Source organism: Sebastes fasciatus, chromosome 1 (assembly GCF_043250625.1).
Source record: "Sebastes fasciatus isolate fSebFas1 chromosome 1, fSebFas1.pri, whole genome shotgun sequence".
Lineage (NCBI taxonomy): Eukaryota > Metazoa > Chordata > Actinopteri > Perciformes > Sebastidae > Sebastes > Sebastes fasciatus.
In genome coordinates this window covers 2241352-2257512 of record NC_133795.1, presented here as the reverse complement: position 1 = coordinate 2257512, position 16161 = coordinate 2241352, and the positions used below count along the sequence as shown (strand labels likewise).

At 43.1% G+C, this 16161-nt stretch overlaps 1 protein-coding gene across 5 annotated transcripts in view; it reads left to right on the top strand.

Annotated features, from left to right (window-relative positions):
- The window catches only part of epha8 (eph receptor A8), a 138284-nt gene that overhangs the window by 107431 nt on the left and 14692 nt on the right, over window positions 1-16161 (top strand). For 3 of the 5 annotated variants that reach the window (XM_074635785.1, XM_074635609.1, XM_074635527.1), the window contains exons 8-11: window positions 1093-1506; window positions 8622-8746; window positions 10460-10622; window positions 15590-15722. In XM_074635785.1, coding sequence (XP_074491886.1) covers window positions 1093-1506; window positions 8622-8746; window positions 10460-10622; window positions 15590-15722 — 835 coding nt within the window. The remainder of the gene's footprint in view (window positions 1-1092; window positions 1507-8621; window positions 8747-10459; window positions 10623-15589; window positions 15723-16161) is intronic. The other 2 variants (XM_074635869.1, XM_074635693.1) reach the window with 1 other exon arrangement.

Below are 16161 nucleotides of genomic sequence, written 5' to 3'. Positions count from 1 at the left end.
CAGGCAACAACACCTCCAGCTAGTGCAAACACGTATGCACACACATAACACAACACACAGCAGCTATGGAATCAGGACCGCCGCTCCCACCACGCGCATCACGCGCTGCGCGTGGGGCACCAAGTGCCGGAGGGGGCACCACAATTATGATCATCATCATAATAACCATAATGATGAATTATTTAAATTTAAGATGAAGCACAAGTGCACAACTACAATTGGCATCGTTAGACCATTATAGGCAATACAAAGATCAACATATTTGTTCAAAATATAAAATGAATTATGGTGCCCACTTCCTCCATCATCCAATGGTTTGTTCCATTGCAGCTGAAAACTTGAGCCTCGGCTTGTTCAGACCGCCTACGCGAGCAACGCGTGGCGGCTGCATTACCTGTTGTTTTTTATATTCGAGGTCTCGTCTATTTTTAACGCATGCCGCGCGGTTCACAACAAAACAACAGACAGTGAAAATGATCTATTGACAGTATATTGACATCATATCAGCAACATTACTACAGTTCTGATGTCTAGACATCTGTAGAATATGTCACAGACATGAAAAAAAAAGTTAAGATTTATTTTTAAATCAACACTTTCATTTAAAAATAAAAGCCCTCAAGCGTTTTTTTCTGTTGACAGAATTCCTTCATTTGTTAATACAAGACTTTTATTCTGAAACATGTGCAGGACAGTGTTGTAGAACATGCAGTGACTTGGAGAGCTCCATGAATGAATATAGTACGGGGCTTTAATTGTGGATTATTACTATTATTTATAAATTACCACACGTTTCTTAACCTTTCTCCGTCTAAAATAAATATAAATGGCATTTCTAATGAAATGAAATGGCCATTATGAAAGGAAAAAACTCTATGTAGAAAGAGTCACGCAGCCGCCACGCGCTCCTGGCGTTCCCAGTGCGGACAAAGCGTTATGTGTGTGACTAATTGAACAGTTCTTTTTTTCGTACAAATACAATTATTTAAACAAATAAGCAAACATGTGCCAAACGTATCTATGCCTCAGAAATCCAACTGTTTTTAGACAGTGATCGAATCTGTGAATGAACTCCGTCTTTCTTTTCCCCAGGCCCTCCATCTGCTCCGGTGAACGTCATTTCTTCGGTCAATGGGACGTCCGTGAATTTAGAGTGGGATCGTCCTCTGGATACTGGCGGTCGCAGCGACCTGAAGTACAGCGTGCTGTGTCAGAAATGCTCAGGGGAAAGAGGGCCCTGCGAGGACTGTTCATCCTTCCCGGGAGGCACCGGTGGAGGAAAGGCAGGCGCGAGCGTCGGGTTTGGAGGGATGGTGGAGCGTTTGGGCACCGCGGCGGTTCGATTCGTTCCCCGGCAGACCGGGTTGACGGAGCCCTGGGTGACGGTGCTCAACTTGGTGGCTCACACCAACTACTCCTTCCGTCTCCAGGCCATGAACGCAGTGACGCACCTGAGCAACGAGCCGTCGACATATGCCCTGGTCAACATCACAACGAACCAGGCAGGTAGGGTTCGGCACAGTGACGTACAATTTCTCATTATAAAGGCTTCGGTGCACGGCACACAGGCCTTTTATGAAACTCAACAATCAGTAACTTAAAGGGGAACTACGTCCATTTTCAAAATTCATACATGTTATTCTTATGGTCTGAAGCTTTGTTTATAGTTGCGCGAGACACCGTGGCGCGGGCCTCCATAGACGGCGCACTACGAGCATTCACAGAGGCGTTTATATGCTGTGGATAAGCAAGAAGTCAACGAAGTAGGCTGCCTGGCAACAGTAGTAAACACTAAACTACCACTTACGTTCCGTCGAACACTGTATTTGTGTACACTGCTTCCCCTCAGGTCGCCTCTTTCCATGAGACCTTTTTTTTTTTTTATCTTTTACAAAACAATCTCTCATTTTCTTTCACAGCCAGCAGCAGAAAGCCTCTTCTTTCCCCAGTGTGTTGCCTGATCCTTTTCAATATTTAATGTCATGTGACTGTCCTTGTGGTCTCTCAATGAACAGTTGTTGCGACATCTGTACAGGCCAACCTGCTCGGCTAGTCTTCCCTTGAAGTAATCCATGTTGAAATGAAAAGCACAGTCCGCGCGTAGTTGCAAAAATTCAGAGGAGCATGACAAACCACCCCGACAACTTGCGAAAGTCGTGATGACGTAATTTTCTGGCGCACACACCGGCGCTTCACTACGCCGACCATACACCAGGCTTAAGAAAACATTTTAGTAAACATGAACAACTCTCTCCCAAATCCAAAAACTAGAGTGCACTAAAACTCAAATTTGTGATGTCATCGGGTATAAAGTGTGGAGCTGCTCCATAGACAATGAATGGGGAGATATGTTGAGACTGACAGCACCCAGGGGAATGATCTGAGTACATGGGAACATTTTCTGTTTCACAACTGAGAACACTACAATAGAATAAAGATCATTTGGTTTGGTCCAATTCATCGTCTACGGAGCAGCTCCAGACTACCGTACAACGTCACCATCACAAGCTTGACACTTAACTTCTTTGGTTTCTGGCTTTGAGAGGGAGTAGCTCATGTTCAGAAATATTGATTGAACTTTCCTAGGCCATGGTAATAACATGTTTGAATCCTTAATTCAGTCAGTGTTCCTCTTTAATGAGTATCCACTGTCCTGGGTTCTTGGTTCCACTGTTCTTGGAAATACAGCAGACAGCAGACAGCTGTTTTCAGAGAAAGAATCTCTAAAACCCCCACAGTGCGTTACCTGCTCAGCAGCAAACAGACACAGTTAGAGACTAGCTGGTGAACATAATGGAGCATTTAGCAGCTAAAGAGACAGGTATTTCCCTCAGGAGTTGGTAGAGACCAAAAACAGAGCTAAAAGAGACTGAGAATATTTTACTTAAGTTTTCTTTAGGCCACAAACCTTTTTGGAGGCCCTTCCCTTCCTTCACAATATGTCACGGCAATATTAATTCAGCACCCTCCGTCGATGGACAGCGACAAATAGTAAACGTGGTGCCCTCCTAATCAGTAAATTTGTCGCCGTCCATTGACGGGTGGGGGTGCTGAATTAATGTTGCTGTTGCATATTGTGATCACATAACTTTGTCTCGACTTATTGTTGACATGTTGTCTTATATTGATGAGTTTCATATAGTGTTTACTGATTAGGAGAGCAATCGTTTACTATTTGTCACTGTCCGTTGACGGAGGTTGCTGAATTAATGTTGCCGTGACATATTGGGAAGGAAGGGAAGGGCCTCCAAAACGTTTGTGGCTTAAAGTAATATTAAGGCTATATTGTAGCCTATTGGTTAGCTGGCTGTTTTTCAGGCTTGTTGGCCGGTCTTTGAAAGGCATGCGGTAATCAGAGTTTTATGGAGGCGTTACCAATCGGTAACGTTAGTTTTTCAGGCCATTTGGCTGGTCTGTAGAATGCAGGGCTGTACTGAATAGTTTGAATCTTCATTCATAACGTTGACATTCAAATTCTAAATCAAAATTTGAATGCTGTTTTTTTCTTTTGTATATCTATTCATTGTGTTTAAACCTGGTATTTCTGTACAGTTGAAGATAAAGATTAGGCTACACTAATATTATTTGTATTATATTAGATTCCAGTGGTGGCTGTGGAGGAATGTATCCGACTCGTGTGATCCAAACATTTCCAAAAACTCCAGAGCATTGCAGAGTCAAAACATTTAAACATTTCCAATATTCCCAACATGTTTTTATCTAACAAAATATTTTGCATCAATCCATATTTGTTGGCGTTTAGCCTTTAAAAAACTACAGCTTCACTGCCAGCATGTGCATTAAGACGCCATTGTGCGTAGGATGTTTCCGACTCGTGTGATCCAAACATTTCCAATAACTCTAGAACGTTGTGAAGTCCAAATTACACCAATCACATGCCTCCTTTGTTTCTAACAGCTTGAAAAATGCATCTCTAGGACATTATTAAATAAAAAAAGAATCCAAAGCCAGGATTACGGCTGCTGGCACCGCTGAGTGTAACTACTTCTAAACTCATATGATGTTCTCGGTTGGGAACTTTATTCCCACCAAACCAACCAGGCAATATTTAATTTTCTCTTAAAAAGAAAAAAGAAAGCTCAGAAATGATTGCTGTGCATCCAGCAGTTTGTTTTCCACCAGATTATTCATCATCATCACACCCCCTCGTCTTCTGATTCAGGGGAGAATCAAACAGCGGGCTTGTTTTTGATGGTATGGTGCAGAGAGAGAGAGAATGAGACCGGCAGCTGACCTTTTCTCCAGAGTCAGCAGTTAGGGAGCTGATCTGTTGCCGGTCTCGTTCACTGCTCTAATCTGTCGACCTCCTGCTGCCGTTGGGGCCCTTCCATTAATTGAATGATACTCACGTTCAAAAGTCATTATGTGTAAACATGAAAAAAAAGTAATTATCAGGGCCACTTATCATTCTTCCTGTCATTCTCCTACTAAACAGCACATAAGAATGACAACGTCCCGGTGTGATTTATGTCTGAAGCGGTGTCGCCTTTTAAATGACGTTTATCCGAAACATTGTGGTTTGCAAAACACAGTAGAGACGTAGCACCAAAGCCTTAAAGGTTCTTAAAGGTTCAGGTTATGGGGAGCTCTGGGAGGTTATGGGTCATTAGGTCAAAAGTCAAAATGTATTGAAAAAAGATAGGTGCAATCATTTCCAAAATTCACAACATGTTTTTATCTAACATTCTGCTTCAATCCATATTTGTTGGCGTTTAGCCTTTCAAAAACGACATCTTCACTGCCAGCCCGTGCATTAAGACGCCATTGTATGTAGGATTTCCAATAACTTCAGAGTGTTGTGAAGGCCAAAATACACCAGTAACCGGCCTTCAAATATATTTGCATCCAAATGTCAAAGTTAATTTTAAGACTTTTTACAGTGCGACCTTTTTAAGACCATTGTGAATGCAATTTAAGACTTATCTCACGTCCTTGCTGGGAAAAAGTACAAAAGATATGAAGGAAAATCGGAGTCCCAGAATTACTTGCAAAGCAATTTATTCACATTGAACATGAACATTCAGCTCAACATGACTACACAGAACAGTGTGTATGCAGGAGTAATGTGTGTGTGTGTGTGACACAAGACCTAGGCCACACTCCTCAGTGTTCCTGAGCTCGGTAAACTCTTCCTTGCAGCCCCTCCTCAGAGTATTTCACTTTGTTCTGAGCTGGGCGATCTGACTGCCAGCCTTGCCCTCAGCCCCTTCTGCAAACCTGTCTGGCCAGACTTTCAGGCCCCGTCCGTGTGGAGAAACATAATGACACACAAGCCTGTGTGCTACAACAGTGTCTTCCTGCATGTTGCAAGTCTCCACATCCTTGTTCATAGAAAAAGCCTCTCTCCATAGAGGCCTGTCCATGGGACGAAACGAGCAGCTTCTGGCAAAAGCCCAAAGCTCCGGATATGGCTTACTAAGGAAACCACACAAGAAGATGTCCAGCCTCTGTTGTATCGACGGGAAGGAGAGGAACTCCTCGGTTCTGCTCTCACGGGACAGGAAGGCCTCAAATTTTTGGGCAACAAAACTGATGGAAAAGAAAAAGTGAAGAAAAATCAACAACCACCGGTGGATGTTTTAATGGTGAATAAAATCACTGTTTGAGCCTATTCCAATACAACAAGTGAGCCACTGCACACAGAACAGGTTCAGGACCTTGAGAGGAGAAAACTACAAAAGTAAGAGATCCACACTCAACAATATTATCCTCATTAGAAAAACAGAAAAGTAAAACATGCACAAAGTGTGGAGCTTTTACTTTTGTTCAAAGCCTATTCCAGAACAACTCCTACCAGCAGAAACACCTCCTGCCAGCTGTTTGTCCTCCAGAAACACCTGAACAAGACATTTCATCTGCCTCCTGCATCTGTCCGGGTCTCTGAACATGACAGAGGGGTCCAGATTTGCCATCTGCCTGACCGTTGGATATTTGAGGGGGCTCTTCTCCTGCACTTTTCTGACAATGTTTGAAAGTCCCTCTCAATGTCATGTGGTTGGACCAGTTCTTCTTGTCAGATACATCCAGTTCATTCCAATGCATGAACAAAGTTTGAAGAATTTACCTATTCTTCGTTAACACAGTGTTCACATCAATTAGGCCTAATCATTAGTGACAAGAGTTTAGTGATGATTGTGTGCGGTGCTACCATTATAAATCATTACCTTGATCAACTCAGCCAAGTCTTTGCTGAGGAAAGGCATCACTGGCTCGTCTTCAAAAAAGGGATTAAATGTCCCGGCGACAGTCATGTAGATCTGCAGCTTGGCCAAGATGAATGTGGATCTTTCAGGGCTGCTTCTGTTGTGACGAAGGATGCGGTGTCCCAGGGTTACAGAGGTTTATTTTTTTACTCACCATATCCATAAACTGGTGAACTGATCCCCAGACAGCAAGAGCTCTCTCTACCTCAGGCAGGTTCTCCATCCACCGGTGGTGAAATTTGCCTGACACCCTGTGTCCCTCTCCAAGGACGGACAGACGTGCAGTAGATGTCATGTGTACAGAGTCACACCTGTCAGAATTGATATTTAAGACATTTTAAGGACTAAAATTCAGATTATTGGATTTCAGACTTTTTAAGGACATGTGGAAACTCTGTGATCCCATCCCATGCTGAAGTGCGCCACAGGTGTGCCAAGGGAGCCTGGCCACAAGATTACCAAAAGTGCGTTTGGCATGCACTTGGAAGGGCGCACTTGACTGTGATGTGGCCGTGCCTCTAGGTACATGAAAATAGAGCCAGCGGCGTCCTCTTGTACACACAGAGCAGCTACTAACCGTGGACTTGTGGAGGTTAAGAGATAAAAACAAACGCCCTGTATGTATTTCTCTGAGTGTGTGGCATGAGAGCGTGTAAAAAGGGTCAACTACATGAGTCTCACGGTAAATGTGGTAGACTTGGCAGCCCTAGTTGTATAGTAAAAGATGTGTTCCAGGTTGGCTCAAGCTCATATCATGTAACTGTGATGTCCTGGGTTCAAATCTGACCTTGAATCACACACTGTAAATTATCCAAAAGAAGAGAAATGGCACAAAAACAATCTGCCTTGGGGGGCACGTTGGTGGCTCAGCGCATCATTCTGAGTTTGAATCCAGCCTTGGCCCTTCATCACACGTCTCTCTCCTCTCCTCTTGCTGTCAAATTTAGCAAAAGTGCCAAAATAACAATCTTTGGAAGAAATGTGCCGTCTCAATGAAATTTTTTTGCTGATAATGAAAAACAGGTTGTGGCACATGCACTTTGTTTCTATAAGGACTAGTTGGAGCAGCTGCCGCCGTCAGCAAACAGTACGAATGTCCAACTCTGACACTTCTGCGCTCCACACTAACTTTAAAACACACCAACTTAATCTGCATTGGGATTAATGTTGCAGTAATCACTAGGAAAAAAACATTGATCATTGATTGGTTGACACATACTGTTACCTGCACTGAAGTTTAACATTTTAAAAAAGTATTTTTTAATAAAGTTGAGACCAGCTCAACTTTTTTATATTTAACAAAGTTTATTTCTGAATTTTGTTACTACAACTCTGACAATCCACTGCACAAACATGTTTGGACTGATAGATATCCCAGCCACCCCCCACCCATGACCGTACCCAGAGGGCACACAACTAAAACGAAAACAAGTGTACAAACAAAAAAAAGAAATACACACAGATATACAAATAAAATAAAATAGTCATATTTAAAATAAAAAAATAAACACTTGTTAGGGGTCTAGGACAGTACACTCTATCATCTAGGGCACTAACATGCATAAAACAAGCACAGGAGGTAAGACAAAAAATGTAACACAAAGACAAATCAGGGGTCCTTCCAATGCTTCGTTTGCAATATTCCTGGTCAAATATATACACACATATATAAATACACACATACACCAAACTTTAATCAGCCACAAAGTTATCTGAGTCTAAGGAATCAACACAACTAAGGAAAGATTGCCAAATCAATGAAAACTTGTCAGCTGACCTCTTAATAGTTAACAAGATCTTCTCCAACCAAGCTCAACTTTATTTGTAGGGCGTCACGCCCGCCACGTAGCGTTGTCGGGCGTCAGTTTGTAGCTTCATGTCACCGGATTCCATTGAAAATGACTTGTAGCCTGTTGCAGTGTCACACGTAGTGAGAACACAGCATTAGGAGGAGATTGGGTGGGGGTGTCGCTGTGTCACACTCTGGAGACGGCTGTTTGTATCCCAATTCCTACCAAATATTAACCATAGTGGTGGCAGGTCATTTGTAACTGTTTGAAAGACAACGACGAACAATGTTTTCCTGCTGATTGAGGCCAGAGATCAGAATGTGAAATCATTTAGTTTCCAGGTCTTGTTGGGAGTGAAACCACACAGGAGTCACAGCAGTCTGAATGATCTGAACTCAGCAAAGAGTTTATAAAGTCTGATGTAGCCGTCAAGGCCACCTTATTATTCATCATCCTGTCGGAATGTATTTCATGAAATGCAGCAGTTCCTGTAAACATGACTTTACTGCAGGGTAACCCCATCACCTTCTTATAATACGTGGTGGTGACTGAAGAGGAGTCACATCTTGAACTGACAAAGCAGTAATCTCTCCTGTTTCTTGTGCAGCCCCCTCCGAGGTGTTAGCGATCCGCCAGGAGAACACCAGTCAGAACAGCGTGACTCTGCTGTGGCACGAACCCGGCCAGCCCAACGGAGTAATCCTGGAGTACGACATCAAATACTACGAGAAGGTACCTGACTAACTGCTGCGTCTGTACCGCTCGAGAACTCCAACTAAAAAAAACCAATGTGTGTTTTAAGGGTTGTGTCAACATATTCTGCTTATTTCCCAAACATGAAACTATTCAGTTTATGAGAGGAGAAAACAAAGTGACGGAGTCTCTGCCGTACCTGGAGAACATAAGCTCATTGTCTTCAAAGTGCTGCGACTAAACTGAGCCAAGATATTGTGAATGCGGAGGAGTGGTTGGATAGACTCTGGATAACTTAATCCCAGAAAAAAAAAGATCCTGCTGGCAGCTCAGCTAATTGAAAGGAAATGGGGGTCGAGAGAGGGAGAACGAGAAGGAGGATGAGACGGTGTAGATTCCAACTTAGCGCAAAGTGACAGTGACAGCAAGCGGCTGGCGGGCGCATAAGCCTCGCGACGAGCTAATTGCCGCGAGTGTGAATGTGTACATGCGGCGTGTGTGTTTGGGTTAGTATGTGTGTGTGTGTGTGTGTGTGTGTGTGTGATGATAGAAATCAACTAATTGCAGAGGGAGCAGCCTGGAAACAGGCAGTCTCATAGCCAAACAAGCAGGATGGTGTGGGGAGTGTTATGAAGGATTAGCTCGCCTCTCGCACTGGTGTCTTAATCTGGCCTCGCTCAGGGGGCGAGACGCCTGTGGGGGATTTCAAGTGGACAAGTCAGCAATGTGCTTTCTTAAGGTTTCTATATGACTGTACTAAACAACAATGAGTCACAGCGAGGGTGTCGGCTGCAGCAGCAGCAGCACGCTAGCGGAGGATGATAATGAAGACAAAAAAATGCTCTTATTTCTGCACCGAGCACTTCTTCATAATTAGGCTCTTATCCTTTCTAAGGACACATGAATGATTCACTTATTCTGCTGTTTGGATGCACCTTGCACCTCGTATTATTGTTGAACTCATTTTACCTCCACATTATAAAGTGTCTCTGAATTAAAGTTTGCAGGCAGACGAAAACAAGGTGAGGATAGCGACGATGATGACGATGATAATGATGAACTTTATTGTTAATCGAGACTTCAAAAGAAAGAAAAATGTTCTTTCAAAACAATAAACGCCTCCCCGTTTTAATGAATATATACATAAAAAAAATAAACTTTGCATGGCAGATAGGAGTAATAAGCTTGAGGAGAATTTACATTTGGACAAATCATGCATCATAAATGAATTATCTGAAAGGAAACATGTAAATAAGACAAACACTCCTCAGAGTACCTGTCATTTTTCAGGCCGATGAAAGCAGATCAAAAGATGTGTGCGGTAATTACCTGCCAATTACATTTGACTGGCAGACAAGGTTGTATTCATTTATGTAACAGCATGCAGGAAAGGAAATGTAGTTAAGATCCTAAAAAGTGGGGCAGTGTATTAGTAAAGCTTTGTATGAACGGCAGATCCAGCATGATGTGCCCTTTTCCACCATGTTTCAAGATACTGATGTATTTCCAAATAGTACTGCATTGTTTGAAAAATGTGTTTAAACAAAACCAAATATATATCTGGACTGTGTACGGTCAATCTGTGAATTTGTGGCTCAATTGTTACACACATAGTCAGTGGTCATGTCTGTAATGTGTTAATACTGAGCAGCAGAGCTTGTGTTTTCAGGAGGAAGCACATTGAGCTCATGAGCTGACCAACATGCCAACTTCCCCGAACCTAATCTTTAAACGTGGCTGTCTCTGTTACAGGATAACGAAGCGCAGAGCTACTCCACTCTGAAGTCTGGAAACACCAGCGCCCGAGTGTCAGGGCTGAAGCCGGGCACCAAGTACATCTTCCAGGTCCGAGCCAGAACGTCAGCAGGCTGCGGACGCTTCAGCCAGAATGTGGAGATCCAGACTGGGAAAGCAGGTGTGTGTGTGTGTGTGTGTGTGTATGTGTGTGTGTGTGTGTGTGTGTGTGTGTGTGTGTGTGTGTGTGTGTCTATGATGGTCTGTAACAGGGATTTTCAAAGTAGTGGCCGACAGAGGTCCTCCGCAAATTGGAGGGAAGATGAGTGAAAATGTTGAAAAAATATATTTAAGAAAAATGTAATTGAATTATTAGTATTATTAGTATTATTATTATTATTATTAGCATTATTTTGTATCTGTATTATAAGTAAGGGATAATGTACAGCGAGCCGGTCATTGTTGTGAAATAAACCCTGATAGGGCGATGCTGCACCCCGACACTGACCCTGAAGGGGTTTATTTAACAACAGTGACCGGCTAACTGTACATTATCCTGCTTATTACATGGCTACTTACTGAAGAAATCAATAATTTGACAGAAAAACGGTCCTCCAGAGTCCAACATCAGAGCTGCGCCCATAGCAACGGTCTGTTATACATAGCAACGGTCTGTTATACATAGCAATGTTCTGTTATACATAGCAACGGTCTGTTGTATATAACAACGGTCTCCTATACGTAGCAACGGTCTGCTATACATAGCAACGGTCTGTTATACGTAGCAACGGTCTGTTATACATAGCAACGGTCTGCTTTACATAGCAACGGTCTGTTATACATAGCAACGGTCTGCTTTACATAGCAACGGTCTGTTATACATAGCAACGGTCTGCTTTACATAGCAACGGTCTGTTATACATAGCAACGGTCTGTTGTACATAGCAACGGTCTGCTATACATAGCAACGGTCTGCTATACATAGCAACGGTCTGTTATACATAGCAACGGTCTGTTATACATAGCAACGGTCTGTTATACATAGCAACATCGCCGCCTGCCACCTGAAATTTAGCTAGCTAGCCTACCTGCTAGCATCTAGCGCAGCTAGCGCTAACACGCATAAATGGACACGTTTTTGTAAAGGAACAGACCCGACAAGCAGACCAGCTGACAAAAACACAGCTGCAAGAACTTCGAAGAACTCTGGGCCGAGTATAACTCGCAAGTACGAGGCAAAAGGGGGGCCATGGCCAGACGTTAATGCTGTTTGGGGGGGCCTTGGCATGGAAAAGTTTGGGAACCCCTGTTCTATAAGAAACAGAGAAACATACTGTATCACGGAATTGTTGCTCAAAGACCCATGGGATCACTCTCTCCACCTAAAGACCCCCTGTACCCCCCCACAAAAAGACAGAAACATGTCTTAGTGGGTCTCTTGGGGTTAATACGGTGGAAAAAGTCCAGTAAGAAAACAGTTTGTTGTGTTAAAAGACTTGGCACAGAAAGCTCCTGAAAGCCAGGCCAGACTGCACAGCAGGTCTGGGGCTAAAGTGTCTGTGAGGCCGATAACCGCCTCAGTCCTCCCCTCTGCGCTATTGATCTGCGCTTTGTTAGCGGGTCACCCCTGTCAGCAAAAACTGCAGCCTATCTCGCCTACAAACAGCTGCACACAGCGCTGGGCCAGGGTAAAGTCTTCATGAGTCTGTCCACCTGAGGCTAGTACAACACCCAAAGTTAGGAATTACTAAAAAAAAAATCTTTTATTAGAACATTTTTCTTTCCTAATAAGGGATTTGGCAGATAACCTGCAGAGCAGACTCTAGGTCTGCAAAGCTAAACCTCCTGCCTGGTTGGAGTCCCAGTGCTGTTTCATTGACTAATAGTCTCCCTTCATTCTGCTGCTCACTGGACCCAGACTCTCCTCCTCTTGATACTGATTCATTCTCAGGCAACAAGAGAACTGCACCCCCCACACACACTAGCAAACATGCTGAGTAATCAATACGTCCTAAAGTTTATGAACACCAGACTGACTAGCCTTTTTTGTTGTGTCCGTTCAGTGTAGTTGAGATGCTCCTAATCTTGTGTGAGACTTAACAGTAACCTGCGTTAGTGATCACCTCAACCTGATAAACTTATTATCTGGTGGAGTGGCTGTAGGGATGGACATGTCTGTCTTTCCGTCTGTCTGTCTGTAGGTCTACAACTTTGGTCCAGACTGAAATATGTCTTTAATGGATTGCCATGACATTTTGTACATATACTGTATGCTCATGTTCCCCAGAGGATGAAACCCACTGATTTTGGTGATCCTCTTTTACTTTTTCTCTAGAGTAGGGTGACCAGACGTCCCGGATTGTCTGGGACTGTCCCGGTTTCAAGCTGAAGTGTCCCGAGTCCCGACACATATCTGTATAACACTCAAATGTCCCGGTTTGCAACAGTCACTGACAAATTGTCCCGGTTTTCACTACAATTAAAATAATAATATCATACTTACATAGATGTTTATCATGTTCCACTCATTAATTAATTTGTGCGCATGACATGAGTATACAGAGAGCCAGCACAGCGCACCGCTGAAGTCTCTAGAGAGAGTGATGCTGCGTGCTGTCAAACCACAATTACGCACGGACACAACAGATATCCGCTGGTTACATTTAGTGTAGTTTTGATCCACAGAACCCTCCGTGCTTATGTGCACATCAAACATGTCGTTTTGATTAATTATTCTACACAGTTCCTTTTGCGCATCAACAGGCATTTCGCTCCGCTTATATAACTCTATCAGGACCGGCCGTTCAGTCTTTCACCCGGACAGTGTCTCCATCCTGGACAAAATGTCCTCTGAGCTCCACAATGTAATTATAACAGCCTGAGACGAAACAAGTGGAAAAATAATGTACGTAGTCCCAGACAACAATACGTTTCCTCTGAGGGAAACTCTCTACATGACTCCCAAACTGTCAGTGCGTCATGACGGGGATAGTCTGTGATTAAAGTGGGTGAAAGTAGTGAAAGTGTTAAGTCCAGATTGTCACAGCCTCTAATGCACCCCCCCTATAATAATACTATAATAATGATCTTTCTGATCCCATTCCGTGCTCAAATGCGCCACAGGGGCGCCAAGTTAGCCACTCTGATGAAAACCCCTATGGTGTGAGCATATGAGCTCATAACCGTGCATGCGTGAACGCGCGTGCATGAAAGTGCAGTACACTTAAGTGTTCCGGTTTGGGGGTTTGAAAATATGGTCACCCTAGCTCTAGGGCCACCAGCAGGCCAGAGTTTTCGATTATTTAGTGAAATTTATCGCCATCAACTAGTAAGATAAGCACAAAAATGATCCTGACATTCCCTGAAGATGTATCCCAATTATTTTGATGATCCTCTGACATTTCATCTAGTACCGCCATGAGGTTGACATTTTTGGACATCGTCTGGTCAATTTCCGATTTGTCCAACACTTCGGTTTTATGACCAAATACCTGCGAAACTAATGACATTCATATCAGCCTCAATATTTTTTTTTAAATCACATTTTTTATGACGGTTCTTGAATCCAATGAGGGCCGAAAGTTCTATATACAACCACAAAAAGCATGTAGGCTAAAAAAACGGAGCTAAGTGACATGTTCATTCTGTCTGTCTATCGCTCTCCTCCGCTCCGTTTCAGTATTGGACAGCGCCGCACCTATACACGCACCTCTATACACGCACCTCTATACATGCACCTCTATACACGCACCTCTATACACGCACCTCTATACACAACAAACAGTGCTGTCCATGGTTCTGAAACAACAGCTAAGCGATAGTCAAATGTATCCCGGCCAATGGTGTTTCTGTTTTTGCTATTTTTTCTATAGATACATAAAGCTTAAAAACAGAGGGGGCAAAAAAAATACCTTGTGGCACTTGAATAGAACTAGAATAACTATGTGTGTGTGACCAGGATTTGTGTGCATGTATGTCAATGAGCAGCGACGATCACAAATGTAATAGCTTATTAATCAAAAGCAAAATATATTACGTTATGAACTCAACAGTTTAATTACATTATAGGCAAGTTATTACAAAATTAGTTTTTATGTCATTTTAAAATTACATTATCTGTACTTTATGTGCAGTAATCACATGATCAGTCTCGGCGTTTGTTTAACATTGGAACCTAAAAATAGACTATAACTATTTGTTTGTTTAAAGCTGCAGTGGATAGAAATGGATGAAATATGATTAAAAAAAGTTATTTTTATAAAACGGTCACTATATCCTTACAGTAGTACATGAGACAGGTAATCTGAAAGAAAAATCATGTGCCTGGTGTCCTCCGGTGTCCTCCGGTGCTCCTAACGGCATCTGCAAGATTTCACAGACGGGAGGAAAACAAGCAGTCAGAGCTGATCTGAGGTCTGCTGTCCAGCTGCCGTCTATGAGAGCCAGCTGTCAATCACTCACGAACTCCATCAAATGTTTCCAGAATCATCTTGTAGTGCACGGTTTAGCTGTAAAATGAGAAAGTTTGTGACGGGGCAGCCATGTTTAGATCTGTCGCGGAAATACCAAGCACCGATCACCAGCCGGAGCTCAGCCAATAGAAACGCTCTCTCTCTCTGTAATGACCTGTGAGTGAAAACAGAGCCATGAGGAGGAGCAGAAGTCTAGCTTTCTCTCAGAACACTTGAATTACAATATACTGAAAGGTTATTATGGGATTTTTGCCAAATGATGCCAAATATATTCTGCCTACTGCAGCTTTAACAGCTGCTTTGATAGCAACAACTCTTGTTTGTTTGTCACACAGTACATCTTGCATGTCCGTGTAGGTATTTATAACAGAGTACTTAAAGGTTGAGGCTTAATCACGTACAAGTCTGGGACAACATTCAATCTTTCAAATTAGACGACAACATTAGCTGAATATTATTTCCTACCTATAATGCTACGCACAAAGTTTCAAAATGCAAACAGGAGGTAATTAGAAAATGCTGAGCTCTTTTAATGAAGCTGCAAATTCTTGTTTATCTTGTTTGACCAAGAACGCTCTACCTGCCGCCTGTGTTTGCCGCCGTGTGTTAGTGTAAACCGCTCTACTGTCGATGGCACCTTTTCCTCAGCTAACACAGCGTGTGTTTGTGTTTTCAGCTCCTCTGCGCTACAACACCATGACCATCATCTGGATCTGCGTGGCCCTGGTGTCCGGCCTGATCACCTTTCTGGCCCTCATCATCTGCAGGAAACGGCAAGGCTACACTTTACCACACTACCCATCGCTGCTGTGTGTGGAACACTTTCTTACACTACTCTACCGTATCTCTCTTTTGTGTGATGTTGCTTGTGATCAAAGCCCCCCCCCCCCCCCCCCCCGTGTGCACTGTGTTTCTTCCTGCTTTTTCCCCCACATGTAGTGTTGGCTGCAAGAAAATGAAAAGGTTGTGATCTGAATTAAGGGGTGTTCTCCAAAAATAGTGTTAGAGAAGCTAAAAACACCTTTAGTCTCCCTTGTCATGTTGAAATGTTTAGTATCAGTAATAAGGACAATGAGTAGAGAGGAGTTACTGCTTTAGCTTCTTTAATCTCCTCACACCCTCCCTGTCTTCTCCGTCTTATTTAGCTAATTTCCTAACTCGTATTTTCCACCTCATAGTGGGTTTAATTATGTTGATTCATGTCCAGTAGCTTGCAAGCCAAACGTTCCCACTTATCCCCCCCCCTCC